The 27,627-nt window shown below is 36.1% G+C and overlaps 1 protein-coding gene across 3 annotated transcripts; it reads left to right on the forward strand.

Moving 5' to 3' along the window:
- Window positions 1-27,181, forward strand: mpp3a (MAGUK p55 scaffold protein 3a). 3 transcript variants are annotated; one of them, XM_051106353.1, is made up of 20 exons: window positions 1-143; window positions 2,329-2,388; window positions 6,508-6,563; window positions 6,661-6,779; window positions 6,939-7,016; window positions 8,388-8,468; window positions 8,557-8,694; window positions 9,214-9,295; window positions 9,842-9,927; window positions 11,060-11,134; window positions 11,209-11,405; window positions 13,641-13,705; window positions 14,146-14,166; window positions 15,604-15,645; window positions 21,255-21,416; window positions 21,777-21,857; window positions 22,353-22,446; window positions 22,556-22,664; window positions 25,009-25,137; window positions 25,468-27,181. In XM_051106353.1, the coding sequence occupies exons 3-20, from the start codon at window positions 6,527-6,529 to the stop codon at window positions 25,645-25,647; spliced, it is 1,776 nt and encodes a 591-aa protein (XP_050962310.1). In that variant the 5' UTR covers window positions 1-143; window positions 2,329-2,388; window positions 6,508-6,526; the 3' UTR covers window positions 25,648-27,181. The 3 variants fall into 3 exon arrangements, with proteins under 3 accessions (XP_050962310.1, XP_050962309.1, XP_050962311.1); XM_051106352.1 differs by lacking the exon at window positions 2,329-2,388; XM_051106354.1 differs by lacking the exons at window positions 2,329-2,388; window positions 15,604-15,645.
- The last annotated feature ends 446 nt before the right edge of the window (window positions 27,182-27,627 follow it).

The following is a 27,627-nucleotide window of genomic DNA, read 5'->3' on the forward strand; positions in this document are numbered from 1 at the left end:
CACACAGAGACAGAAAGAGAAGCGACAGACGGCAGGGGCGGCAGCCGGAGGAAGAGTCACAGCGAAAGGATCAGTAAGGCAACCGTCTGGGAACGCCAGATCCAGAGACATAGAAAAAAAACAGAGGAAGACGGGAGTCAGAGGTAGGTTGCTTTTTCAAATTACCTTCATTTGCTTCATTATACCAGAGTTGAACACAAAGCCAGGCCCAGCATGCACTGCACGAGATCATGTGTGCGACTGTATGTGTGTGTTTTGGTGATTATCTCATCTAGAGGGGCTTTTTTTTCCCTCTCAGAGCCAATCAGTGGCATTTGTGCAAATCAGCACTGCACTGCAGATGGAGAAGAGAGAGATTCAGAGGAAGGGAAAGACTGTAATGGAGAGAGAGAGAGAGTAAGGATGCATTAGGCATCTGAGCAGGGAGAAAGAGAAAGTACTGATGCTTTCACAACAGTGCTGAGGAAAACGTGCCGACCTGTTTTCATTATAGATAGTAGGAGTCCAGCAATTTGTTCCTGGTTTGTTTGAGGTGCATGTGTTCCTATAACAATGTGAGTGAGGAACAGAATTAGGTCACTGTGAGTTGAATTCTAATGGTCTGGATCTGTTTAGAAGTGGGTGCAGGGTTAGAGAAACGCTGTTTGTGCCAAAACACTGCGTGTTTGAGTTCGCTTCATGACAACAGGCAGTTGAACTATTATTTAATTTGCTCTTGCAAAAATAATGATTCTAACATGAATGTAGCCTCCAGGCAACATATATGCCTCTAAGATCAATGCAATTTGTGAAGATGATCCAGGAAAACATTCAAACAGATGTCTACAAATGTCTTGCTGTCTTTCTAATCTCTAACAAAAGGCGATTTTGTGTGAACGCTGACCTTTAACCCCTAAGGTCAGCTTATTATTCATAAATCCCACTTGGCACTTGTATAAATTCTTCCTCAATATATCATCAGCATGCACCACTTTTATCTTCAGAGGCACTAAAGAATAAAGATTCATTTGTTGGCATAATACTGTTCTGGATAGATCAGTGATTCTGAGCAAACTTCCAAGGGAGCCTTGGACTTTAAATGATTACTTTAAAAACGTTAAAGAATAAATGCTAAAAATACATACATACATACATAAGTGTTCCCACTTTATACTAGATGGCCTTAACTACTATTTACTTACATCAGAAAATAAGTACAATGTACTTATTGTGTTTATATTGTATTGCAAACACTTTTGCTGCTATTGAGGTGGGATACGGGTAAGGTTAGTGACAGGTTTGGTGGTATGGATGTTTAAGGGTGGGTTAAAATGTAAAGGATGGACCAACAGTGTAATTAAAAATGTAATTCCATGTAATGACATGTAATTACATGCAGGTCTTTTTTTTTGTTGTTGTTAAATATAAGTACACTGCAACAACATGTATGTACACAATAAGTGCATTGTATCAAATGATTCATTTAAATGTAAGTACATAGTAGTTAGGGTCACCTAACATAAAGTGGGACTAATTAAATTGTCTTCCCTTTAATATAGTATTTTAATTGAAAAATGCAGAATTAAAATCTTTTTTTTTGATAGTGGATTGATGTTATTTGTTACATAGTTTTTTGATGACAGCATAACTAATACCAAATATTACTAAATAACAATATAAAATACAGATGTGAACAGACTTGCTAGTAAGTTTATTTTTAAAAGTTTTAAAGTTAATTTTATTTTAGACCTCCCATGTACTTTCCAGATTCATCAGTGGTACTGGATCAAAATTCATCTTGAGGGATATAAAAACTCCTCTAACAATCGTGTACATGCTTTTATCTCTGTCTGTGAAAACCTATCCATTTCTAAGATAACCTGATTGAAATCCCTCTGCCATTATAACAGTTTAAAAGAGCCATATCCCACACCAAGCAGCTCTCCGCCTGCTTTTAGCTGTGTAAGCAAACAATTCATTATGATTACTTGTAATAATCTTCCCATCAGTGACTAGCACCCTCAGTTCATTTACAGACCAAATGATATCTGATTTAGATCAGATGATATCAGAGCAACAAATCAGCCCCAAACTTTCAAATGGTGACTATCCCATTCAATTTTCCTGTTTTATTAAGAAAGGTCAACACAAAAAAATGTCAACCAACTGGCTCTTCGCAAAGACCCGCCTCCCTTTGTTACCTAATTACACAGTGAAAAATACATCGCAAAGCAAAGAGGAAACTGAGAACGAGCTGACAGACAAGACAGATCAGGTTACTTTTGGTATGAAACAAAGTCTCAGCTTTCAAATGTTGTCATTTTTCAAATTTTGTCTCCTTTTCCACAGTAGTACGTGCTAACTTGTCGATCAGCCACTTCAGCCGTTTAATCGTCAAACTCTGGCTAGGTAAAATTAAATCTATTTTTGTTTTTTTCAGTGTTTTTTGACCTTGCATATATGTAAACTTGTTTTAGGAGACTCACAAAACCTTTAAAATGGCATAATAGGAGCACTTTAATATGTCATGACAGATCGCTGTAGCACCTTAGCTCAAGTGGCACATGAACCAATCATCTCTTCCTCTTTACTAGTCATAGTACAAAATAAACATGAATGAACATCAGAATGTATCTTGTTTTTCAACTGCGGAAAGACATCAATGTGATTTTTCAAGTTTAACTCCACAGACGTTAATCTACTCTCCTGTCTAGTTTGTTTGTCGGACAAATAGCAGAATTGGCATTATGATTGGTCAGATTGCCTTTCAATCAAACTCCCTGCGAAGGATCAATTGTCTTCCACTGTTGGAAAAAACATGTCCCGCCCTGAACTCAAACCATTGGTTAAGCAAGAAGCTGACATGCCAAACTCCTGCTCAAACAATGCTTAATTGTTTGATGGCGCAACAGAGCCAGTGTTTTCCTTTTCAGAGGAATTAACCTAAAACAGGGACTGGAGAAAGTATTTTACAAAAAATACCTTTTCTATTTAAAGTTAGCTCAGTATAAGAAGAATCTAAAGTGTAGAATTAAGGACATATAAAAAACAGACTTGTCAATATGTTAAATCATATTTAAATGGATGAATCCTGTGCAGGTGGCCTATAGAAACATAAGCTTTCCTATAGGTTACAAATTTCACTCTGGTTCCCTCAGAGTCTCAGTCCCTCAGAGTCTCAGTCAGTAAATATCATCCAGACAGCAGACAGACAGCACCATTCACCTAATGACATTTAATGTGTTTTATACACCCTTAAAGTTTTTAACAACCAGATTGGATTTGATGTCATGAAATTCAGCTCACATCCGTAAGAATTAGGAATGCCAAACAGATGTATTATCTGCTGAAGGCTGTCTGACCTAAAGAGACCTTCAAAGCCAATAAGGTTGCAGAAAGGTCTTTGTCAGTATCTGTGTGTGTGGCTTTCTTAGGTCCAAGCCAAAAAACGAAAAGGGCTCTAAGCTGTTCCGGACAGAAATAGCACCCATGATGACGTGTTCATGCTTTCATGCCAAAACTCATATTTGTCTTTTTAGGTTTATGAACAAGCCTTGCAACATGAACTTAACATTACATTGGCTTTTTACATAACAAGATACTAATCTTGATAAAATACATAATAAAATATATAACGTAAAATACAATATAAAATATATAATGTTGGTTATTGTTGTGTGTTTTTCCCTCCTGTTCCCATTTGTTCCTGTACCCGTTTGGATTAGCTTAATAAAGCACGTTTATGTCCTAATACCTTGTTCCTGCGACTCCTTCCCGCACACGATGCCTGACAGCATAGAAGGTTTTAAATTGATCAATAGTGATGACAAAGAAGACATTTATAATGTCACAAAAGACTTCTAGTTCAGATAAATGCTCCTCTCCTGAACTTTCAATTCATAGAAATTCTACTTAGCTACTTAGTTCTCAACATAACAGAAAACAGTTATTTTAAATAGTAAAAATATTTAGCATTTTTACTGTTTTTGCTGTACTTCGGATCAAATAAATGCAGGCTTGGTGAGAGGAAGAGATTTCTTTAAAAATCTTACTGTTCAAAAACTTTTGACAGGTACCCCATCAAAGGTTGGGGTAACTAAAAAAAAGAAATTAATACTTTTATTCAACAAGGACATTTAACTGGTGAAAAGGTCCAGTAAAAACATTTAGAATTTCTATTAATTTCTATTTTAAATAAGTGATGTTATTCTGCAATTTCTTTCATCAAAGAATTTTGAAAAAAAAATTATTGCATAAAAAAGGTGTGTATTTCAGGAATAAATTATTTTAATAAACCACTGATTTTATAAATTACATTCCAAAACCCATTTTTCTCAATATTACCTTGGCTGTGCTGTTTATACCATACACACCCCCACATAAAACCCTTTAAAAACACACCTCATATGCCCTCTGTGTATTGCTTCCACAAAGCTCTTTTGCCAATTACATCATTACCAGAACAGCATAAAGTGGGAATGACATCATCCTTTAAAGCAAAAGTAATTGTGGATTCCTGTCTGTGGTAGCCATGATGGGATTATTAGTTTAGCTCTCACATTCACGCTCCTGATATCTCTGAGAATTGAATGCAGCTTTATGGTATTACAGGTACCTGCAGCTATCTATCATCACCTTTTTTTTTTTACAGTGATTTTTTTTACATCTATGTGTGATTTTTCATATTTTTGCACATACTCTGCAATCACACATGGCTTGTAAGCATAATGTTGGACGCAGGCGTAATTTGATTATTCTTTTTTTAACAGGCACAGCAGGAAATGCATATGATGTTATATTGTGACTATACATGGAACAGTCACAGATGTTCATCTAATTATTTTTACAAGTGTGACACATTAGATCTGCAGTATTAGTGTATTAGTAGTAGCAGTATTAGCAGCAGATCAAAGTGCTGAACCCCAAGTCCATATCCATCTACATCAGCCGTATTCATGCTAGACTCTCAGTCTATGTGAAGTATCAAACTTCACTGCAGCTCATTTCTAATTGGCTCAATGGATAAAACTCACCCCATGTTGCAACACTCCTTATGTTGAGTGTTACGTAGAAGAAACTGCAGCAAACTTTCTATTTTTTGTCTCTCGCCTCATTTCTAGATGGATCAGTGCTTGTGGAAATGCTATTTCTGTTTCACTAGGCACTCTGAAAGTATGGCATCTGTGAATTGCTTTGGAAGAGAGTGTGTGTGTGAGGGAAAGATAGTGTAAAGAGGAAGTTGTGGCAGCACTCTGAGCTTTGTGTTCCTGCTGTGGCCTCTCGGCACCCACAAAACAGCATCACTCATCTCTTCTAGTCACTCTCTCCCCTCTATTCTAGCACTTTATCATGGCTGAATATTCGTTAATCATATCAAGGCAATGCACACTCAGTAAGATGATATGAAATGTAAGTCACATGCTTAAAAGTGAGAGGATATTGATGTACCAATATCCTGCAGGCATTTAAACAGGTTACTAGAGCCTTGAGGAAACCAGCAAGAGATAGACAGATGGTAGATGAACAATACATTGAAAAGATCTTGTACATTAAACGAAAAAAAAAAAAACCAACAGGTAATTTTAACGGGGTATTATTATTATTGTTACTATTATTACTTTATTATTAAAAACTAGGAAGCCACTGGTTTCAGGGTCCCGTGGCCTTTGTGAGTTTATTTCTAGTCATCTGCGACATGTTTTTGTGTGTCTGAACCATGGTATAGTTTGATTTGGTTTTTGGTACAGACCGTTTCAAAGCAGATTCATATTATTCAATGGGAAAATAGCAGTTTAATGCTGTAAAATTCGATTCAGCCATAAGCAACTCTACAGAAAAAATAGTGTCAGTTAAATTTTTATATAATTCAGGTCAGTAGCAGATGTAATTTTGTCGTCTTGTCAAATGGAGTTGCTTCCCTTACAAAACCATTACCATCAATTTTTTTGTAGTTACCATGGTTTAAGTATAATAATAACCATGTTTTTTGGTTTTATTTTTAGTAAAACCATGGTTAATATGTACGGGTTAATCTGTTTGTTCAGAGGTTGTGCTTGTTTACCTTTCAACAACCTTTAACATCACTGCTCCCTCATGTGTAATAAACTACAACAGTTTAAATAGGTTTTTTTTTAGTTTTAGAATATTTTTTACTAATTTATTACAACAAACATACGTTATGAAATTATATATTTAATTACACCGTCATATGAACAATCATTAATCTTAGAAACAGTTCAAATCTAATTTTGAATCGAACCGGATACCCTGCGGTTCAGTCAGAGAGTCAGTTGTAAACTAAGTTACAGTACTGAACGATTCACTGACTCAGTGAAAAGAATCTATTCATAAGAGTAATATGTTTGCGAATTTGATTTTGTGAGATGATGGTCTGATTAGACTTAAGCTATTGTCGCAAATATTTATTTTTACATCTCTTTACCGTAAACACAAAACTAAGATAACAATTGATGTAAAACATTGACAGGACTTTGAGTTACTGTAATGATTAGCCTATCTCTCTTTTAGGTTAACTTTTTCCTGATCGATGAAAGAAGCCATGCCAGTCCTCTCTGCAGGAGCAGGTGCGCTGCACATGTATAACGTTACATCCATAAAAACACACTTACATGTATGTATACTCACAATATTGACACTCACTGATCTACTGTTTGCATGTAGGGTTGCATGAGACGCTTGCCCTGCTGACCTCACAGCTGCGTCCAGATGCCAATCACAAGGAGGACATGGTCTTCCTCAAGGATGTCTTCAGTGAGAGGAGTCTCAGCTACCTGATGAAGGTGTGTGTGTCATTAGTGCAGGGCATTGAATTCACTTTATATAAGCAGCATCATATATTATATGTTATTTACCTTAGCTTATTTTTAAATGTAAGGCCGCAAATGTGTAAGAGTCATCTCTAGCTCTGCATACATGTGCATTGTACTTGTCTTTGCTAGATCCATGAGAAGTTGCGTCAGTATGAACGGCAGAGCCCCACCCCGGTTCTCCACAGTGCCTCCGCTTTGGCAGAGGATGTAAGTGTTGTAGTCTGTTGTATCACATCACTGTAGGCAAGATTAATGGTCTTTTATAATAATATATGAGAACAGAGTTCAATGGTATCTGGGGGGAATGAGGGAACCCTAAAACGTTTGATTCAGCAACTTAAAGTAAAACTTACACTTCATTGAGAAAGTTAATTAAATTGTATGAGAACGTGTCATGTCTCTAATTTAACCATACGCCAGGGACAAATAGGCTCAAAAAATGTACCTGATTTTCTTTTTGTTTTATTAAAAAATAATAAAATCTATAATATTAGTACTCATTTATTAAATAAATAACAGTTGATGAAAAATTAAATAAATGTACCACATTGTGAAGCATAAGTAACATTTATATAATGTTACAATATACACTACAAGTCAAAAGTTTAGAATAATTACATTTTTTAATGTTTTTGATAGAAGTCTGAAATGCTGAAATAATTAAAAAAATAATATTAATATTTTAAACTATGATTACAATTTGAAATAGTTGTTTTCTCTTTGAATAGATTTTGAAATATAATATATTCCTCTTATTAGAATTATTTCTAAAGGATCATGTGATACTGAGGACTGGAGTAATAATGCTGAAAATTCAGCTTTGCCATCACAGGAATAAATTGCATTTTAAAATAGATTAATACAGTTCATAGTGAATTGTAATGGTATTTCACAGTATTTCTGTTTATTTTATTTTAATTATCAAATAAATCCAAGTTTTGTGTGCATAAGATGTTTTTCTCAAATATATTTTAAAAAAGTTGTAATTATTCCAAACTTTTGACCCGTAGTGTATATACAGAGTTCAAAAGTTTGCATACACCTTGCAGAATCTGCAAAATGTTAATTATTTTAACAAAAAGTAAGGGAGCATACAAAATGCATGTTATTTTTTATTTAGTAATGACCTGAATAAGATATTTCACATGAAAAATGTTTACACATAGTCCACAAGAGAAAATAGTAGTTGAATTTATAAAAATAATTCAAAAAGTTTACATACGCTTGATTCTTAATACTGTGTTGTTAGCTGTTTTTTTTTTGTATGTTTTGTTTTGTTTAGTGAAAGTTGTTCATGTGTCGCTTGTTTGTCCTGAACAGTTAAACAGCCCACTGTTCTTCAGAAAAATCCTTTTATTCCTTTATAATCCTTTATAATTAACGTTTTGCAGATTCTGCAAGGTGTATGTAAACTTTTGACCTCAACTGTAATTGTAAATAATACTTTGAATTCTCTAATTAAAAATTATGTGTGAAACTGTAGTAAAGTGTTTTATTTGACAAAATTCAGTTTTTTAAAGTCAGCTATTTAATAGCATGTTAAATGCCTTGATTTTGTCTATCCTCTCTGATTGGTAGGTGGCAGAGGAGTTGCAAAGTGGACCAATGAGTGCTGAGGAAAAAGAGCTGCTACATTTGCTGACATCACCACATCTCAAGGTACAAACAACACTTTTATAGTTAGACCTTCATGAGAACTGTTAGTCAAAAACAAAATCTAGATCCTCACATCCCTACTGCTTGTTAGGCCGTTTTGTCAGTTCACGACACAGTGGCGCAGAAGAACTTTGACCCAGTGCTGCCTCCTCTGCCCGATGACTTTGAGGATGAACTAGACGAAGAGTCTGTCAAGATTGTCCGCCTAGTCAAAAACAAAGAGCCGCTGGTAAGAGAAAGTAACAACGGCAGTTGCACCAATACAGTGACCCCGAAAATATGAGGACACTTGAACCAGTGTTTATTTTAATATTATTAGTTAGCTTTTCTTTTTATGTTTTCAGTTTTCATTTAAATTTCAGTTGCACTTTTAGTAATTTTGTTGTGCTTTTGTATTTTTTTTTTTCAAATATTTCAGTTAGTTTTTAAAGATTTTAAGTATTAATATTATATTATTTTATCAAACTATTTTTAGTAGTTTTAGTTAACAAATAACAAAACTGATTTGAACAACACATAGGCATGCAATAAATGCAAGAAATGCATACACTGTAAGTGTGAAAAGTGTCCAAATGTCCAAATATGTTTTGGGGTCACTAAATATTAAGAACTGTTTTTTATCTTCTTAAAAGAAAGGTTGAGCAAGATTCAAGACAGTTTGATATATCAGCACCATCAATGTTTTGTTCATTGTTGTTTGGTGTTTTTCTGCAGTTGAACCTTCTCTTTGTCTCTCTCTGTCTCTCAGGGTGCCACTATTCGGCGGGATGAGTCCACAGGGGCCGTGATTGTAGCTCGGATCATGAAAGGAGGGGCTGCAGACAGGAGTGGTGAGTGACACTTCAAAGACTTTGTCTTCACTCTTGCTGCTCGTTTTACTCTATGCTGAAATCCATAATAATCGTAATGCAAAGCTATTTTACCAAACATACTCCTGAAAATCTTTTTCAATTACCATTGAGTATGTCAATGGAAAACCAATGCAGTCTTCAAAGGTTCTATAGTCATCTCAAAACCGATTGAAGTCTGAATATCCCTGCACCTCTTCTGAGCTTGCTAGATATGATTATTTTTACCTCCGTGATGGGCAGTAGGCTGCATGTCTGTCGCAATGACACATGGCCCATCTGTGTGGTCAAAGAGAGTCTCCAGAGACCCAATCAAGGGAATCAAACAGACTCACTAACCACCTGACCACAGCTGTTGCCATGGGAATATACTGTGTATATGTGTGTGTGTGAATGATCCTTTTGGTCATTAAAAATTCATTGAACCACACCTATAAAGTGTGTTATGGATCACACATAGCAGGTAGGCCTACGGCTTGAACATGTGGTAGTGAATCTGTAAATTAGGTAGCCCTCCTCTCTCCACAGGTCTGGTGCATGTCGGTGATGAACTGAGAGAGGTCAACGGCAGCTCTGTAATGCACAAGAGACCAGATGAGATCAGTCAACTACTGGTAACACTTTTCTGGACCTCATCCACATTCATTTGGTATAATTCATTACGAAAAAAAAACAATAAAAAAAAATTGATAAGCACAGAATTAACAACTCATGCTTCCTAAATTCCTTTTTAAGCAGTTTTCCTATCATTACAGCATTTTATTCACACAAAAATGCACATCCTGTCATCATTTACTCACCTTCATGCCTTTCCACTTTTGTTTTTGCCCTCATGTATGATTGTTGTACTTCTGTAGAGCATAAAAGAATACATTTAGAAAATGTCTCAGTCCATATAATGTGCCCATAAATATATATATTGTTCTTTGCGTATTTAATATACCAATATTTTTGCCACTTTATGGGCCTTGAATGGTTAAATGCACACATGTGTATGTGTCAAAATGCCTGTCTTTGCAAGTATCCTTTGGAAACACATACACATGTGTAAGAGTATATTGGATCCCAGGCATTTCTTAAAGTGACAGCAGTCTAATATTCCTGCTGTCTGTCATTCAAGTTAACCGAACAACAAGAGAGAAAATCTCTCGCTGCTCTTGACTGAATAACTTTTGTAACTTTAATAAGAAGAAATATATATTTATTTACACAGTGAAGAATATGCAGTGTTTTTATACACTTGATTACTTCATACAATGCATGTATCATTTCTTATTTTTTTATTTTATTTTTTTTGTCACTTTTATTTTTATTGACACTAGTGACAAGAATTATGAAATTTCTATGGTATCAAAAATTTTGATAACAAAGACCTTACTTAAAGCGAAAATAACTATATTGTGAAATGTACTGTTACCATGAAATAAAATTGCTTATATCGTGATGTAAGATTTTGGTCATGTCACCTACCCCTACTATTTAATTATTTACTATTATTTATTATTTAATATTTACTTGCAATCATTTAAATAGAATTATTTTATATAATTTAATAATATATTACTTAAAAAAATAACTCAGCAAATATTGATTCATTGTGAATAATTCAATTAATTAATTGCCATACCATATAATTAATTGTTTACGAAAAGTATATTTAACTGACAGTCCTAATAAAAAACAAACCATAATCATTCCTGTTTATTGTCATAATAACAAGTAGTTTATTTTTTTTTTTTTTCTTAGTCTCAATCACAAGGCTCTATCACACTGAAGATCATCCCAGCAATCAGAGAGGAGGACAAGTTGAAAGAGAGCAAGGTAATTTGCTATAAATCGGCATAAAATGTAGCAATTTATTAGAATCATTGTTCATACCATGTGATTTTTTTCAGGTCTACATGCGGGCGCTATTTGATTACACTCCACTGGAGGACAAAGCCACGCCGTGTCAGGAGGCAGGGCTTCCGTTTAAACGTGGAGACATCCTGCAGGTGGTCAGTCAGGATGATCAGACGTGGTGGCAGGCCAAGAGAGTGGGAGACTGCAACCTGCGTGCAGGACTTGTCCCATCCAAACAGTTTCAGGAGAGGTAGGGCAAATCATCTGTTTGCAAGAAATTGAGAAATATTTTAGTAGCCTTGTCCAACCAATCAACCAATCAACCAATCAATCAATCAGTTAATCAATCAATAAACAAACAATTTATCTACTTGAGCCTTTTAACCTAGACTGACCAGCAACATCACTAGGGGTGGGACAAAATATTGATATGGTGATATATCGTCATCCTTCTCCATGTGATACGAGAATCGATATCTGGCGCCAAATATTGGTATTTTAATTAATACAGGAAGGCGCTCTAAATATAGATTTCCCTGCTCCCAGCGTCTAAAAATGCATGGAAATCGCAGCTGTGTGACATGTGCAGGGCTCCGTTTTTATGATGAGAGAAGCCAGTATAGGTCATAAACCCTGCCCTCTCCATGTAATCGAATGGGACGTGAGGCAAACTAAATAATTAAATTTCACTTCACAGAAGTGTTTTCCAAAGATGGTTTTTGTCATTTTATGTAGTTTTTATCATGCTGATGTAAGTTCAAGTGTTCGGTTTTAGTTAGTTTTGTGATGCTATAAAAACGGGAGTGTGACGTCATGATTGACAGCAGCGATTGATAGATTCTAAGTAAACTGAGGTGCCAACGGAATTTTTCAGGATCTTCAGGAAGAGATTGGGGTTTTATTTACCTTATTTTAACACAAGCTTCTGGTACTACAAAAAGCAGACAAAAATTTGATCAATCAGGCTAATTAGGGGCGTGTGTTTGCGATCGTCTCTGCGGGAGTGTGGGCGGGACGCGGCTCCACTTTGCTCGCTACTGTGCAGACTTTGGTCCCAAATCAGCACAATATGGCAGTGTCCTATTGGGGCGTTGGCGGCTTCACTTTTTCTCAATTGAAGAGAGTGAAGGTGTGTCGTCCATCTTTTTTTACAGTCTATGATATATATATATATATATATATATAGCCTATATATATTGATAAGCAGTTAAATGTGTTGGTTTACACACAGTGTAGGCTTTTAATAAGTCCAAGAATAAAATGATTAATTTACGTTAAATTTGACTTAAAGAACTTTTGTTCTGTTTTCTAACAGCTTGAACTTAAAAAGAGAAAACTTGCACTTAATCTTTTCACAGGTATTTTGTTTTCATAATTAGACAAATATTGTGTTGTATCATTATAGGATTGTCTAGCAAAATATCGATTATCGCAATAATCGCTGTATCGCTGAATTGCTGATATTATCGTATCGTGTGGTACCCTGTGATTCCCATCCCTAAACATCACGAGAGAATATGTTGGTCAAACAACATTTCCATTTCCATTTTGCTGGTGAACATCTTCTGTGCTGTACCAAACTAGAACTAACTTGCATTAACTACACTTTAATGTCATTTCTATTCACTTTTGCATGTTGAGTATTTAAATCAATTTTTAATGACACATTTATGATGAAGTTGCAGTTCAGTACATTTAAAATATATTAACTTTAAATGTAATAGCAAATAAAACACTACAGTTAAAATTATATAATTATTAAGTAATGTATGATAGTGAACACATCATAATGTGTACTCCTTTAAAGCATAACAAAATATTTTTAAAACATTTAATAATCTTAAATGTTATTTAAAGTAAAAACTTAATCTGACATTACAAAGTGCACTTTAAAAAAAAAAATCTTTAAATACAATCAGACATTAATTAATATTATACTATCTGCAAGTACAGACATTTTCAGATTTGAATTGCACATTCTATACAATTAAGCACAATTCTTTATTGTCTCAACCTCGGCCAGCATTTTTTTTTTTAGGTAATATGGGTTGTTTAAAAACAATTGTCTGTGATATCAAAATGACTATACAATATTATACACCTGTTAAAAAAAGTTCCATGTTTCAGGTTTATATAAACAGCGTGGCTGCTGCACCAATTTTAGCATTATTAGTAGCTGCAAATTACATACAGTATCTCAAAGCTGTGGTTTCCTTTAGGCTGAATCAATAAAATTAATTCTAAATTATTCTCTCTGTAGCTTTTGTTAGATAGATATGGGCCAGCCTGCCTTTTTGACCCCTCTTTCATCTCAGCGGGGTGCGTCTTAGCTGGATATACTCTCATGCTAAGAATGGGAGTAGTTTTTTCTCACCATTGAATTTGAGATGGGGATATCAAGTCAGACTAGTACAAAACATTATTGTCAAGGGCTTTGAGGTTTTTCCACTGTTTGAAGTCCTCCCCATATGGTTTTTCCCCTCAGGCGGTTAGCCTACAGAATAAAAATGGGCACCCTTCAAGGCTCCAAGTCTCCAAAAAAAGCTGTCTGTGAGTATTTCAGTAATTCTTCCTTCCTTACCCTTCAGTTATTAATCAGTGTTGACTAACAGGAGGCATAATTTGCTGATGTGTGTGCTTGTGTGAAGTGGCCAGGTGATTATTGAGCTCCAACCAAGCGCTTCATGTTCACTAATCTAAAGCTGATTAGAGAACAGACACATCTACAACATACCCTCGCTCTCTCTCTCACAGACTCTCATTATGTGCATTATATCAGCTCCTCTTCTACTTATTCCGATATTATTCCATCTGTGTGCTGGATGCACTTTGACCTGCATGATGTGGGAATGATGGAATTTATAAAACTCTCTATTTAATAAAACTCCAGGGCCAGTTTAGCATCTTTTCCATTCAGAGAAAATGAAGTCTGCAGTTTTGGCTTCTTTCATCATAATATCTTTTCCTTTTCTTATTACTGCTGACACCAGATGACCAGGGATGTGATAAAGGTGGGTCCTCTAGGTCTGAGTTCACACATTCACCCTCAAAAAAAATAAAAAACACAACACACATGTATTGGTTCCACGGAGATTAGGAAATTAGGCTAGTGTGTCACCTAATCTATGTTAATTCCCGGACAGAAACAACTGCTGTTCTACTGTACACACACACACACACAAACATAATGTACACTTTGATGATTACTATTTGAAAGCATTAGAGAAACGAATCCCATAAACTTTATTGTCTCATATAAAATTAACCCAGCATGACAAGTAGCTGGTTTTATACAAATCAAAATCATGTTGGCCCATACCACTTTAGAGGTTCTCCTTTAATAAAAACAGAAATTTAATAATTTCAGACATATCCAAAAAATTATTAACCTTTGTGTAGAATTTTGTTTGATCTCTTGGGTTTTTCAGCAAGACTTTCAGGTCCTCTATTGTTCCCCATTAGTGGAAAGTGCCATATACATTCTGCTTTTTTCCCTAAGATTTATCAAACCATATTTGCTGTAGCAGTCCCATATTACAGTAGAGGTTCAAATGAATAAACACAGATCAAAAACGGGTCATTTTTTTCCCCTGACATCCTCCTTCTGACATCAAGTCTTTTCTTACTACACTATGAACTAATGTTCTGAGATCTCAAACATCACTTCTCCTCTTTCTTCTTCAATTCTTTCTCTATTCTCTTCCTAAAGGTGCACTCAGTAATACTTGTGTTTTATACTGTTTAAAATCATGTACACCGACATGAGATGAAGACCCCAGTATATATAGTAAGATATAGTGAATATCTAAATATTCACTACTCTTAAAAATGTTAGAGTCTGTAAGATTCCTTAATGTTTTTTTAAAGAAGTCTCTTATGCTCACTAAGGCTGCATTTATTTGACACAGTAAAAACAGTAATATTGTTATTCAAATGGAGCTAACCATCTCATAGGGGTCATGCTAAGGTCACATGACCATGCAAATACTAACTAAATAACACATTTTACAAGTCCAGTGCAACCTGCATTTTGGCCAATGCAACAGAAACACAAAATTAGTGAGTACATCACCTACAAATATTCCCAGTTCTTTTCCATATCATGTCTATAGCTCTCAGGTGATGGTATATTCCATTCATTTGTTTTTAATTTTCATCACCATTTCTCATGAGCAGGCCTCATTTCCATTTACTGTAGGTTATAAACACTCATTGCTTGCATTGCTCCCACTCAACCACATAAGTGAATCTTGACTTTTGCACACTATCATTTAATTTATAAATAACAAATCCCTCGGTTGGCCACAGACTGCTGAACTACCTGCCGCCCGTCCGCCTGCCTGCCTAACTGTTGAACCTGCTTGTGTAACTGTAGTTCTGCAGCCCTCCTTCCTCTCTCCTGGTCTCCTCTGCTCACTCTCCCTCTCTCCCTGCTTGCCTCCCTACAGAAGACTGTGACTGTGAGGGCTATTTCAATGGACAGTACATAGGTGAGAACCTGCATGCCCACTCCTGTACCCAGCGCCTGCTAACTCTGAAATATACTAACCTCATGCCTGAGTGAGCTTCTATTGCTGCCTGCCTCTGTGCCAAGAGCTATGGCCGAGCCCTTGATGAGGGGAGGCCGGATTGGGTATTTGGCAGCGTGAAGGGAATTTTAGGTCAGGCAAAATCTTTCACTGTGAAGAAACCAATTTGCAGTGGTGCATTGATGCCTTTGGAAGAGAGAGAGTGGAACCTGGGTGCTATTTTTGTTTACACCTTTGATTTAGCATAGTAATAGAAAGAGTATGTGAGTGGAGCAGAACGACAGCAATTTCCTCTCAGTAATCACTCCACTCCAGCTACTTTTATTCAGCAAGAAGGCATTAAATTAATCAAAAGTGACAGTTAGGATATTTATAATGTTACAAATAATTTCTATTTCACATAAATGCTGTTTTGTTGAACTTTATATTAATTAAGAATCCTGGAAGGAAAAAAAAGAATCATGTGGCAATGAAGACTGGAGTACTGACTGCTGAAAATTCAGCTTTGACATCAAAGGAATACATTTTATTTTAAAATATATTAAATTAGAAAACGGTCATTTTATATTGTAATAATATTTCACAATGGTACTGTTTTTACTGCATTTTTAATCAAATAAATTCAGCCTTGCTGGGCATATAATACATATTTAAAAAAAAAATATATATATTAAAAATGTTTTATGCTAGTTTATGCAGTTTTTGTACCGTTGTGAGGAAAATGGATATATATGATGTGAATAGAGTACACAATGATGAAAAATTGCAGAATTACCAACAAAGCTATGATCATTTTTCACATTTTTCGTTAATTAGTTTTTACAAAACATTTAGTAATTTTGATCAGTGCCTTCTGATAATAAAATACATTACAAAATTAAACTAAAAAATAAATTATATATATATATATATATATATATATATATATATATATATATATATATATACACTGCCCTCCAAAAGTTTGGAAACACCCAAATCCAAGTAACTTGACATTATCATTGAAGACCAGCAATAATAATTTTCATTTTGATTAAATAATAATGGCAATATATACATGTCAAAGTCAGACATGCAATGAATTTAGGCCCAGATTATGCAGAGCTGTAATAGCTGCTAATGGTGGATATTTTGATGAATTGAAAATGTATGTTTTTTCTAAACTGTTTATGTAATAAAATGTTTTCCTAGTTTGTGTCCCTTATCAGTGCAAAATGATCACAAATTAAAAAGGATTCATACCAATATTGTCCAAAACCCCACTTTTCTAGGGCGTTTCCAAACTTTTGGAGGGCAATGTATATATAATTAAAGTGATAAAATTTGATATATTTATTGCTAATAGTCCATAATCCCCTGATGAATTCTTGCTCTCATATAGCTGTGCGTTATGTCCATGATGAAGAGATACTGGAATAGATTTGGAGCGATTGAGAACATCAATACTTCGACTTACAAATAAAACATTAATTTTTGCTGTAGGCAAAATCATGCTGTGCACCACTCACATACTCTGATAAGAGGAGAGACAGGGTTTGTCATCCCAACAGTTTAAAAGCTGTTAGCAACATGTCTGGCATGTTTCAAGTCTCATTAGTTAATGAGTGCTAATTTGAGGAGCTGTTAAAAGAGGGAAAAAAAGGAAGTGATATTCGTTTCATATAGTGTTAGATATTTCATTCACAGGCTATCACAGTGTTTTCACAATGTGAAGCAGCTGCAGAAATCTGTCAGTAGGGACGACCAACAAGCTGACAGCTTTTCATCTACATGTCTTCACTTTATCTTTGACATCAGAAGTCTTTTTCTTATCATCTGTAAAGATGGGTTTTGACAAAGTTTAGATACTGTGACTTTCTGGGGGTGGCGTGAATAAGTATTGCTATGATATTTGAAGCACTGATGCAAATTTTCAGCACAGAAACCTTTTTTAAAGTGATAACTATGCTGAAGATATAATTTGTAGTGATTTTTTTTTTAATTAATGCAATTATGCTTCCTTTTTTATCTACATTAGGCTTTTTATGGACTGCGCTTTATTCTCTTGGTATCTGCTTGGCAAAAATAATAATGTGCTATTTCCCTATTTTATGATTTTACATTTATTGAGTAGATTGTATACATTTGTATTGATCATGGCAGTAGCAAGTGATCAAATAATAGACAAGTATGTAACTCTGGATATGCACTTCTGTTCACACGTTTGGGGTCAGCAAGATTTTATTTATTTATTTGAAAGAAATTAATACTTTTATTCAACAAGCATGCATTTAATTGACCAAAGGTAACAGTAAAGACATTTGTATTTTTATAAATGCTGTTCTTACGAATTTTCTATTCACAAAAGAGTCCTGAAAATACGTTTTTACAAATAGTAAGCTGCAAAACTGTATTCAGCATGGATAATTATAATAAGAAATGCTTATTGAGCATCAAATCAGCACATTAAAATGATTTCTGAAGGTTCATATGTCACCCTGGACCACAAAACCAGTCTTAAGGGTCAATTTTAGATTTATACCTGAAAGCAGAATAAATAGGCTTTCCATTGATGTATGGTTTGTTAGGATAGGACAATATTTCACTGTTGCCAGGTTTTCACAACAAACCCGCCCTATTGTTTCACAAAACTAGCCCAATCATGCTTAAAATTCTCATTTTGGGGATAAAATACACATTTTTTGTCTGGGTTCCCCTGGTAAATTTGCATTTCGTTACTGGTATCGATTCAACCCGCAGACATCAAAAACAACCCGCAGCAACAGTGTTAAGTAGCCCAATTCTTGGCAACACTGCAATATTTGCCCGAGATAAAACTATTTAAAAATCTGGAATCTGAGGTGCAAAAAAAAAACAAATATTGAAAAAAAATCACCTTTACAATTGTCCAAATGAAGATAGCAATGCATACTACTAAAAAAAAAAAAAAACATTAAAACAAATCTCACCAACCCCAAGCATTTGAACAGTAGCGTATGTAGACCAACAGTGGGTATGCAACCGGTATGCAAATACACAATCAGTGGAAGAAATTCATTCTTAATGAGATTTTCCCTTGTTCAAATATCACCAAATCTTAGTTTACATTAAAACTAGGTGAGAGTAATTTGCCTTACCTTCCTCCCCTCTGGCAGATAGCACTTTCCCTTGCTCAGTCTCTGTGTGAATGTATTCCTCTGCTGCCTTCTGCTTTATTTAGTCCTCCATCCTTAAAAACCCCACTCAGCCCAGAGCCACTGTCAGGCTGCTGCCCTTCTGTTGGACACTCTGCACATTCCACCCTGCACGATTGGCTGTGCACTCACTCACTGAGTCAAGTGTGTGATAGCTAATGTGCGTGATGGCAACTCTCAGCCTCAGCCACTGACCGAGAATCACTGTAATAATCTCATAGTGATAATGCTGGGAAGTGCTAAAGATGACAGTGGGGATAGCTAGAAGTCAGACATACTGACAGCATGGAATCTGCCTCCACAGAATTTTGTAAAACATTTTGGCAGAACTCAAATATCTGTCATTTAAAGGGGTCATCAGATGCAGACTTTACTTTTACATGTTGTTTGAACATTAATGTGTGTTGGCAGTGTATGTACAAATCTACCCTATAATGATAAAAATCCATGCAGTGGGTTTTAATTAATCTGTAAAAATAATATCCCCTTTTTCAAATCAAGCCATTCTCAGATGTCTGTCGGTGTGGCGTCACACCCACAGAGGCCGCTCCCACGATAGTTGATTGACATGAGTGTCTTACCTCGGATCAGCTGTCACAGTCCGCCCTCCATTGTTTTCGATGCCGGAGCAGGGATGTAAATTAGACAAGAATATCTCAGATTGAGTGACTGAGCTGTAATAATGAACATAGTGGTCGTCATTTACTCCCGACATCTGAGCTGCTAAAGATGCAGTGGATTACGTTTGTTTGTGAAGGGAATGCGCCTCCTGATCTACATAAATGCGTCTATGTTCACGCAAATCATTCGTGATCCAGCTTCACTTACAGCAGAAGTGAGTATAAGGTTTTTTTTTATGAATCTCTGCAATCACCTTTCCTAATAACGTGCTAGTTAGCAAGTTTTGCAGCTAAATGTGCTAAATGCGGCTAAAGTAAACAGGCTTGTCACTCCACAGAGAGAAGAGAGGGGCGGGGTGAGCAAAGCTCATTTGCATTTAAAGGAACAATCCCTCAGAATGGGATGATTTTTGCAGAGCTCATTTTGACAAGGTAAAAAGGGTGTTGTTTTACACAACCATTGAGAATTTTTAACCAAAGTATATTATAGACTTTTCATTAAGAACCTAAAGAATCATATCAACTTGTGGAAAACGGGCATCCGATGACCCCTTTAAAATATTTTTGCATGTTTGCTGCCAGTAAATGTTCTCTGCCTTCTGTTCCTTTTTAAACCATTTTACTATACTTACAAATATACTTATAAATCTGCATGTTGCAGATTTCCCCTCACAGATGTTACAGGAATTGTGATAAATTGTGCAGATTCCATGCAGACCAATTTTTGGGGTAATGCAGATGCAGAATTTACAACTCATGGTCAGTTATAAATGACCTCGGGAGCGAATGTATGAACTGCGAAGCTGATTTTGGGTCAGTTGTTGAGGGCAGAGTGTGGCTAATGCACAAGTGTGAGGTGGTCTAATGCGCATTGTAGTCTCTTCGAAGTGTAATGCAGTGGCTCCCTCCTGTGGCCAGGTGTTTTCCTGGGAGTTTTACTCAGGTACAGTCCTCGATCTTCCCACACAGCTGCCACCACTAACCTCCATGTCCTGAAAAATAACACACTTTACATCAGTTCTCATAATAACACTGACAGAGGTGATTAGGATTATGATACAGGAGCTGAAACTAGTTAAGAGGCATTACAGGGTTACTGGTTAGGTTATGGCAATGTGTTTTTCATTACTACACCAAATAAAAGTGCTTAAGAGTGTAAAATTGGACTACTGTTAGAATTCAACACTTAATTTTAATGATGGTTGCAGTTTTTGTCTTTCACATAATTCTTTCATAACAGGTTAAAATGCTTTTTATGATGTTGAATTCTGTTAGAATTAAAATGCAACTTTTATAAATAAATATACACTACCATTCAAATGTTTGGGGTCAATAATATTTTTATTATTTATTTAGAAAATACTTTTATTTAGTAAGGATGCATTACATTTAAAGAATCAGTTGAAGAAAAAAAAAAGTATCATTGTTTCCACAAAAACATTAAGCAGCACAGCTGTTTTCAACATTAATAATAACTAGAAACTTTTCTTAAACAGCAAATCAACACATTAGAATGATTTCTGAAGGAACATGTGACACAGATGACTAAAAATTAAGCTTTATCATCACAAAAATAAATATTTTAAAACATTAAAATCAAAGTTATTTTGAACTGTTAGAATATTTCACAATATTACTGTACAAGTTCAAATAAATGCAGCCTTGGTTAAGTTTAAGACTTTTAAAAACATTACTGATCCCAAACTTTTGAATGGTAATTAAAATACATTACCAAAACTGTTCATTTTTGACTCCGACTTTCTTGACTCCGTCTTAGCCGGTTTAAGGAGAAGTTTCCGACTAAGTCGGAAGGACCGTCGTGGTTCTGCAGGAGAGGCCAATGTCGCTGACCAAAGTGACACAGAATTCCTGACCTATGAAGAAGTGACACGTTACCAGCAGAAGCCCAATGAGAGACCACGATTAGTAGTACTCATTGGTAAGACATACATGAAACATAACATTTCTTCTAAGGTAACAACCCACTGATTAACTGAAATACAGAATTGTGGAAAAGAAACGAAGTGTAAATAAATAAACTGAAGGCACAGTGGTTGTCTCACAATAGTAGAAAGCACAAATCAACAACAGCCTAAGAACTATGACCTTGCCAACCTAGTTTGTTGTATCCCATACTATGATGATACACTGACCTCTAGTGGCAGTAATGGTTCAGCTTCAGAATACACATCTGCAATCTTAGTCATTTTCTGAAGTACTTTTTTCTTGTACACTGCACTTTAAGGAAATAAGCTACTATGTTTGCAGTCATTTTAACTTGCTGCCTATCTTTACACAGGTTCTCTGGGAGCACGTATCAATGAGCTGAAGCAAAAAGTGATAGCAGAAAATCCCCATCGCTACGCTGTGGCTGTGCCTCGTAAGTCTTTCCTCATTTCCTAAGATAGAAAGAGTTTTCTAATGAATACACTAGTGGAATTACACACAAACACACTGTTCAAACTGGAACCATTCAGATTTTAGAAATGATCTGTGAACTTTAGTCCCCAAAAATGTTTTTACTTACTCACCTTTAAGTTCTTCCCAACTCATATGACATAAAATGTGAATTTCTGATGTAAACCTATGACCGTTTTTTTCAATATAAAGAAACTGAAGTAGGACTGGGGCTGTCAAGCTTCAAAGAGTATGCAAAGGCACATATGAACCACTTTGATTATATTTTTTTATGGTCCTTTTACATCCTTTTTGAAGCTTCAGTGCCCATTATAATTGCATGGAAATTCTTTGGAATTTCTCCTTTTTGTGTTTCACACATAGAGGTCATACAGGTTTGGTAGTGCATGAGGATGAATAAATCACAGCCTCATTTCTATCCCCTCAAACCACGTGACATTTCTGTTCTCCATCACAGACACCACACGGCCCAAAAAGAGCCATGAGAAGGAAGGAGTGGAGTACCACTTTGTGACTAAACAGGCGTTTGATGCAGATGCACAGAATAACAAGTAAGTCCCACTGTGATGTGGTCCTCTTGTACTGCTTTTCTTCTACAAGTTTTATCTGTCTAGTATATTCTCGTATTGTCATACCTTGACTTGAATCGTTTGTCTGTAGATTTATAGAGTATGGAGAGTATAAGGAGAATCTGTATGGGACCAGCATAGAGGCCATCCGCTCCGTTCAAGCTAAGAACAAGATGTGTCTGGTAGACGTACAGCCTGAGGTAAGTTACAGCAGATTTTGCCCTGGGTGTTGATTCAAGAATTACTATAAAAGCCATAATTAATATTTTACATCAATAATATTCTTTTAAATTATGCACAAAAGTAAATGTTTTATGTGTTGTACATGGTTTTTGGTACATGTTTTACTTAAAATACATAGCCAGAGGAAGTCATTCTCCACTGCTGATTTGTACTGACTAGTTTCACCTTAAGGTGGAGCTACTTGCCTATTGCAACAAGAATATTAGTGCACTACTTTGCCCCCAGTAGCAAGAATCCTTCTTATGGTCTTGGGAGGCAATTTACCTAACACTTGCTCTCTCATACATTTTAATGTGAGATTTTATTGCTACTGGCTTAAACTGAAATTAAAGTTTATCAGGGCATACAGACATCATTGTTTATTTATTATGTGATTCTGTAGATGGACTTGTAAAGTTCATTGCAACTGGGTTAAAAATAGTTACACTTTTTAAAAAAATCCTATAGATCCTTTTTAAATGAGTTTTTAATGTCAAGTTTTTAATGTCAAACCTCATAATGAAGAAAAGATTATGAAGGAGTCAGAACAACAGAAGGATTGATAGATCATTCTAATATACTGATTTTGTGCTTAAGAAACATCTTAATATCAGTGTTTAAAATATTGATAACCATTCTGCTTAAAGTCCATGTAAAGCAATATCACATATATTCTGAGTTTGTCACAGTAAAAATGTGTTATTAACCACCCATACAAATCTAACTGATAAAAACCCCCGCCAAGTAAATAAAGTTATCAAAATCTTTAAAAAAAAAAAAAAAGCAGTATTCTCTGCTCTCAAACGCTGTCGATGCTGAAACCATGCCCACTCACGGGAAAGTTGCCGCCTCTCACAAATGACAAATACCACTACAACCTGAAAGGATGATCGAGCCGTTTTGAAAATTATTGCAACCACTGGGTAATATGCATTTACGTGACGCTAGCTAAATGTAGGCTGTAGTAACTAACGACAGCGATTGAGCGGGCAAACCACTTATGCTAATGCACTTTAGTTATTGTAGTGTTAGTTGAGGGCCCATGCTCACTGGCTCCAGTGCATCACAGAAACATTCCACGCCCACCCAAAAAATCCTGAACACAAAATGGTGAAAAATTCTTTAACGATCTAACTCCACAATTCAGTACTACATAGTTCAACAGTCTTTGTGGCGTGTTTTCAGCAATACATTTCTAACATTTATCCACCTTATTTTTGCCGTAAGAGTTGGCGCACCCACTTGTAAATTTTATTGATCTGGCTTCCAGTCTCATCTGCGTCCAGCTATTTTTGGCTGTATAAAACAGCTTTTGCTGCTTGATATTGCAAACAGGTAATGTACTCACCCCCCTTGTCATCTAAGATGTTCATGTCTTTCTTTCTTCAGTCATAAAGAAATTATGTTTTATGAGGAAAACATTTCAGGATTTCTCTCCATATAGTGGACTTCAATGGTGCTGCGAGTTTGAACTTCCAAAATGCAGTTTAAATGCCACTTCAAAGGGCTCTAGACGATCACAGTTGAGGAATAAGGGTCTTATCTACAGAAACGATCAGTTATTTTCTAAAAAAAATACAGTTTATTAACTTTTTAACCTCAAATGCTTGTCTTGTCTAGCTCTGCGTGTACTCTGTGTATTCTGGTTCATGACAGTTAGGGTATGTCGAAAAACTCCCATCTCATTTTCTTCAACTTCAAAGTCATCCTACACTGCTGTTTTTATAAAGGGTGTTTGACCTCCTTTGCACGTTCGCTTTGTAAACACTGGTTCGGTACTTCTTCAGCGATGTAGGATGATTTTGAAGTAGAGAAGGGAGTTTTTCGACCTACCCTAATTGTCTTGAACCGAGTTGAGTTCATGCAGAGCTAGACAAGATGAGCATTTGAGGTTAAAAATATATAAATTCTCTCTCTCTCTCTCTTTTTTTTTGTTTATAGAAAACAACCGATCATTTCGCTAGATAAGACCCTTCTTCCTTAGAGCCCTTTGAAGCTGCATTTACTGTATTTTGGAAGTTTAAACTCAGGGGCACCATAGAAGTCTACTATATGAAGAGAAATCCAGAAATGTTTTCCTCAAAAAACTTTCTTTACAACTGAAGAAAGAAAGACATGAACATCTTGGATGACAAGGGGGTGTTCTGGAAGTTTTCCTCCACTTCTCCTTTAATTATGAACACACTGGTTTGTGGTACAAACAGTTTTACCATGTTAATCTTCATATTATTTCCCTATAGCGGCTAATGAACCAGAAGTCTCGCTCACAGGCTTACTTCTGCATTTAAAAATAAGGTGGATAATGTGTTTGTCCCGCTACAGGCTCTGAAGGCCCTGCGGACAGCTGAATTTAAGCCTTACGTCATTTTCGTAAAACCACGGATCCCAGAGAGTCGCAGACGCCGCAGTGCCGCCACTTCGCCAGGAGGAGGTGAACCTGGGCGAATAACAGTGAGTCTGATCACAGGTTTACAACACTCAGCTCTCAAGAAACCCCATGGCACTGATCAACGACCATTCTTCCAGCCTCTCAAAAAATCAGCCTTGAAATTGTGTCATTTAATAATAATTGGAATAAAATTGCCAAGTCTGTCTGGCTTTAAAAATCATCTGAAGGGTTGTCTCACTTGCAAAATTTATGAGAAAATCGAAGAATCTACCGACACGGTATCGCTAGCTTGATTACTATATGTTTTTTGCACTCATCTACTAACATCTCTTTTATTTTGTTCTCACTATAAATATTCATACCCTACACTCTCTCATCTCCACATCTTTCAGGAGGAGGACCTGCAGGAAATGCGTCTGTCGGCACAGCAGATAGATCAACAGTACGGTCACCTAGTGGATCGGGTCCTGATTAAAGAGGACACTGCCAGTGCCTGCGCAGAACTACGTAGCATCCTGGAGAGACTGGAGCGAGAGACCTTCTGGGTTCCTATGAGCTGGGTCAAAGCCTAGGACCTCTGCTTAATTTCAGACTGTTGACCTAAATTTCCCACCGATGGCTTTTTTCTTCCGGTCGGACTGCACTCGCCCACCTGGGGCCTGGCTTCTTTGAGCGGTCCACCATCTATAAGAGGAGGCATAAAGAAAGACTCGAAGGCCATCAACAGATTTAGTTTTCAGGCTGAGACATGCAGGCACATAAGCACTTATATTGGCATGAATGACCTAATTTATTTTCGAATGACGTTAGTTATTTATTATTTGGCTTGTTATGTCATTATGTTTAAGTTTATTTGATACTTTGGCTACCTTTCAGGTTATTTAAACAGTTTCAACAGACTGTTCACTAAAGCAATACTTCCAGTGTCAGATTTTATTATCAGAAAGGCATTGACCTTTGGTATTAAATGGCTGTGGAATGTGGTTACCATAGCAACAGCATTGTTCTTCCTGAATTGCACATCTGGCCAGAGCAAGTGGGAAATCTGCAGGTTGAACTGAAAATTTTTCCACAATGCACATCAAGCCGTTCCCACGCACACCCATGCAGAGACTCATTTAGCAACCGTAACTACTTCAGTTTGAAGTTTTAATTTCATCAAGTGCTGCCTGTTGGACTTTGTTGTCTAATTTAATCACAGAAATCAAGTTCTTTTTGAAGAGCACGACTGATCAGTGTTTTCACAGGAAAATATTAAACTCCTGCTGTGCCAACAACTGTCTCAATGCACCAAGCTTTTCTTCTCAAAGACCGTCTTCGTTCAGAGGGTTACGAAACGCCATACCAAAGCACATGAGCTTTACAATATCTATGTAAATATGTAACTAGGCCTCCTGGAGTTTAGTTTTTTTGGGTGTAGATGAACTGAGACGGTGTTGAGTTAAGACAATATCACCCAGGTCCCTTATTTCGAACTAGACTATGGTTGTAAAGGTCTATGCGACAGTTAATGAGCTCATGCATCTTTTACCATTTAACTTTCACAATCCACATCGCTCTAAAACTTTCTACCGTTTCCCAACATATCATTAGAATCCTCTCGATCCTACCTCACCTTGGGTTTGAACTGAAATCTGTCGCCTTTGTTGTAAGCTGCCATTCTTCAGTGTAAATTCTTAATTGTATGTCATGTACTGATTGCAAGTAAATATCAAAACCTATCAAAAATTTGCCTGTCTTTGTGCGCAAATATGAGTATTCTGACAAATGCTGCTTTTTATACATTTGAGTGTTGCATTCACATCAAAATGACAGTAAGCGGTACTGCAGGTTTTTTTTTAGATTATTCTGTCAGCCACTCTATTGCACATTAACATTACGAATATATTCATTGCCGTGGGCAACCAAACCAGAGACTGTGTCATCCTATTTCTAAGCTCTACAGGCTATTGTTTTTTCTCTGTTTCATGTTAGATTGCATTTATGACAGTTTGACAGCTGCTGTCCTAAACACAACTGCAATAAACAATGTTAGATTTGTCAAATCTGAGATGTCCACAACACTCAGATGAATCATTTCGGCTAATATGCAAGCAAAAAGGTATACGCATCAATCAGACGAGGTCCCAACTCTGCCAGATTCAATCTGGAAGTTGTGAAAAGCTGGAGAAAACAGCTAAAACATCACATTCCCTCAGTGGAGTCATTGTTTAATCCATCAAGGAAAGTCAAGCGTCCAATAAAACAATCCACTGGTTGAGACTTCTTAGTGTCAGACTTACTAATTCATTAGCAGATCATGGTCGTTAATTGGAAAAGGGACAGAAGGCATAGCCTCAGCTATCTTTCGCCAGCTTTATTTCACAGGTCTCTGAGCAGTGGCATATTTGTGTGATAGACTTCCATCTTCTTAATTGGGCTGAGAGGGAGGGGATGTGATGCTTGCTAATTGACATTTGTTTGATTGTGTGGGAAGAACCAGTATTTGTTTGGTGGCAGAAAGATCCTTTGAAGTAATCCCGTCTCAGTCTCGTTCTCCCTCTCGAGCAATT

The sequence above is a fragment of the Labeo rohita genome, chromosome 3, assembly GCF_022985175.1.
Source record: "Labeo rohita strain BAU-BD-2019 chromosome 3, IGBB_LRoh.1.0, whole genome shotgun sequence".
Classification (NCBI taxonomy): Eukaryota; Metazoa; Chordata; class Actinopteri; order Cypriniformes; family Cyprinidae; genus Labeo; species Labeo rohita.

What these genes read in the sequence shown, in the direction of transcription:
- mpp3a (XM_051106353.1), top strand. Translation starts at nt 6,527, where the DNA reads ATGAAAGAAGCCATGCCAGTCCTCTCTGCAGGAGCAG. An exon ending in CCTCCGCTTTGGCAGAGGAT is followed by an intron (nt 7,017 to 8,387) that starts GTAAGTGTTGTA and finishes TCTGATTGGTAG; the next exon opens with GTGGCAGAGGAGTTGCAAAG. An exon ending in GCAGATGCACAGAATAACAA is followed by an intron (nt 22,447 to 22,555) that starts GTAAGTCCCACT and finishes GTTTGTCTGTAG; the next exon opens with ATTTATAGAGTATGGAGAGT.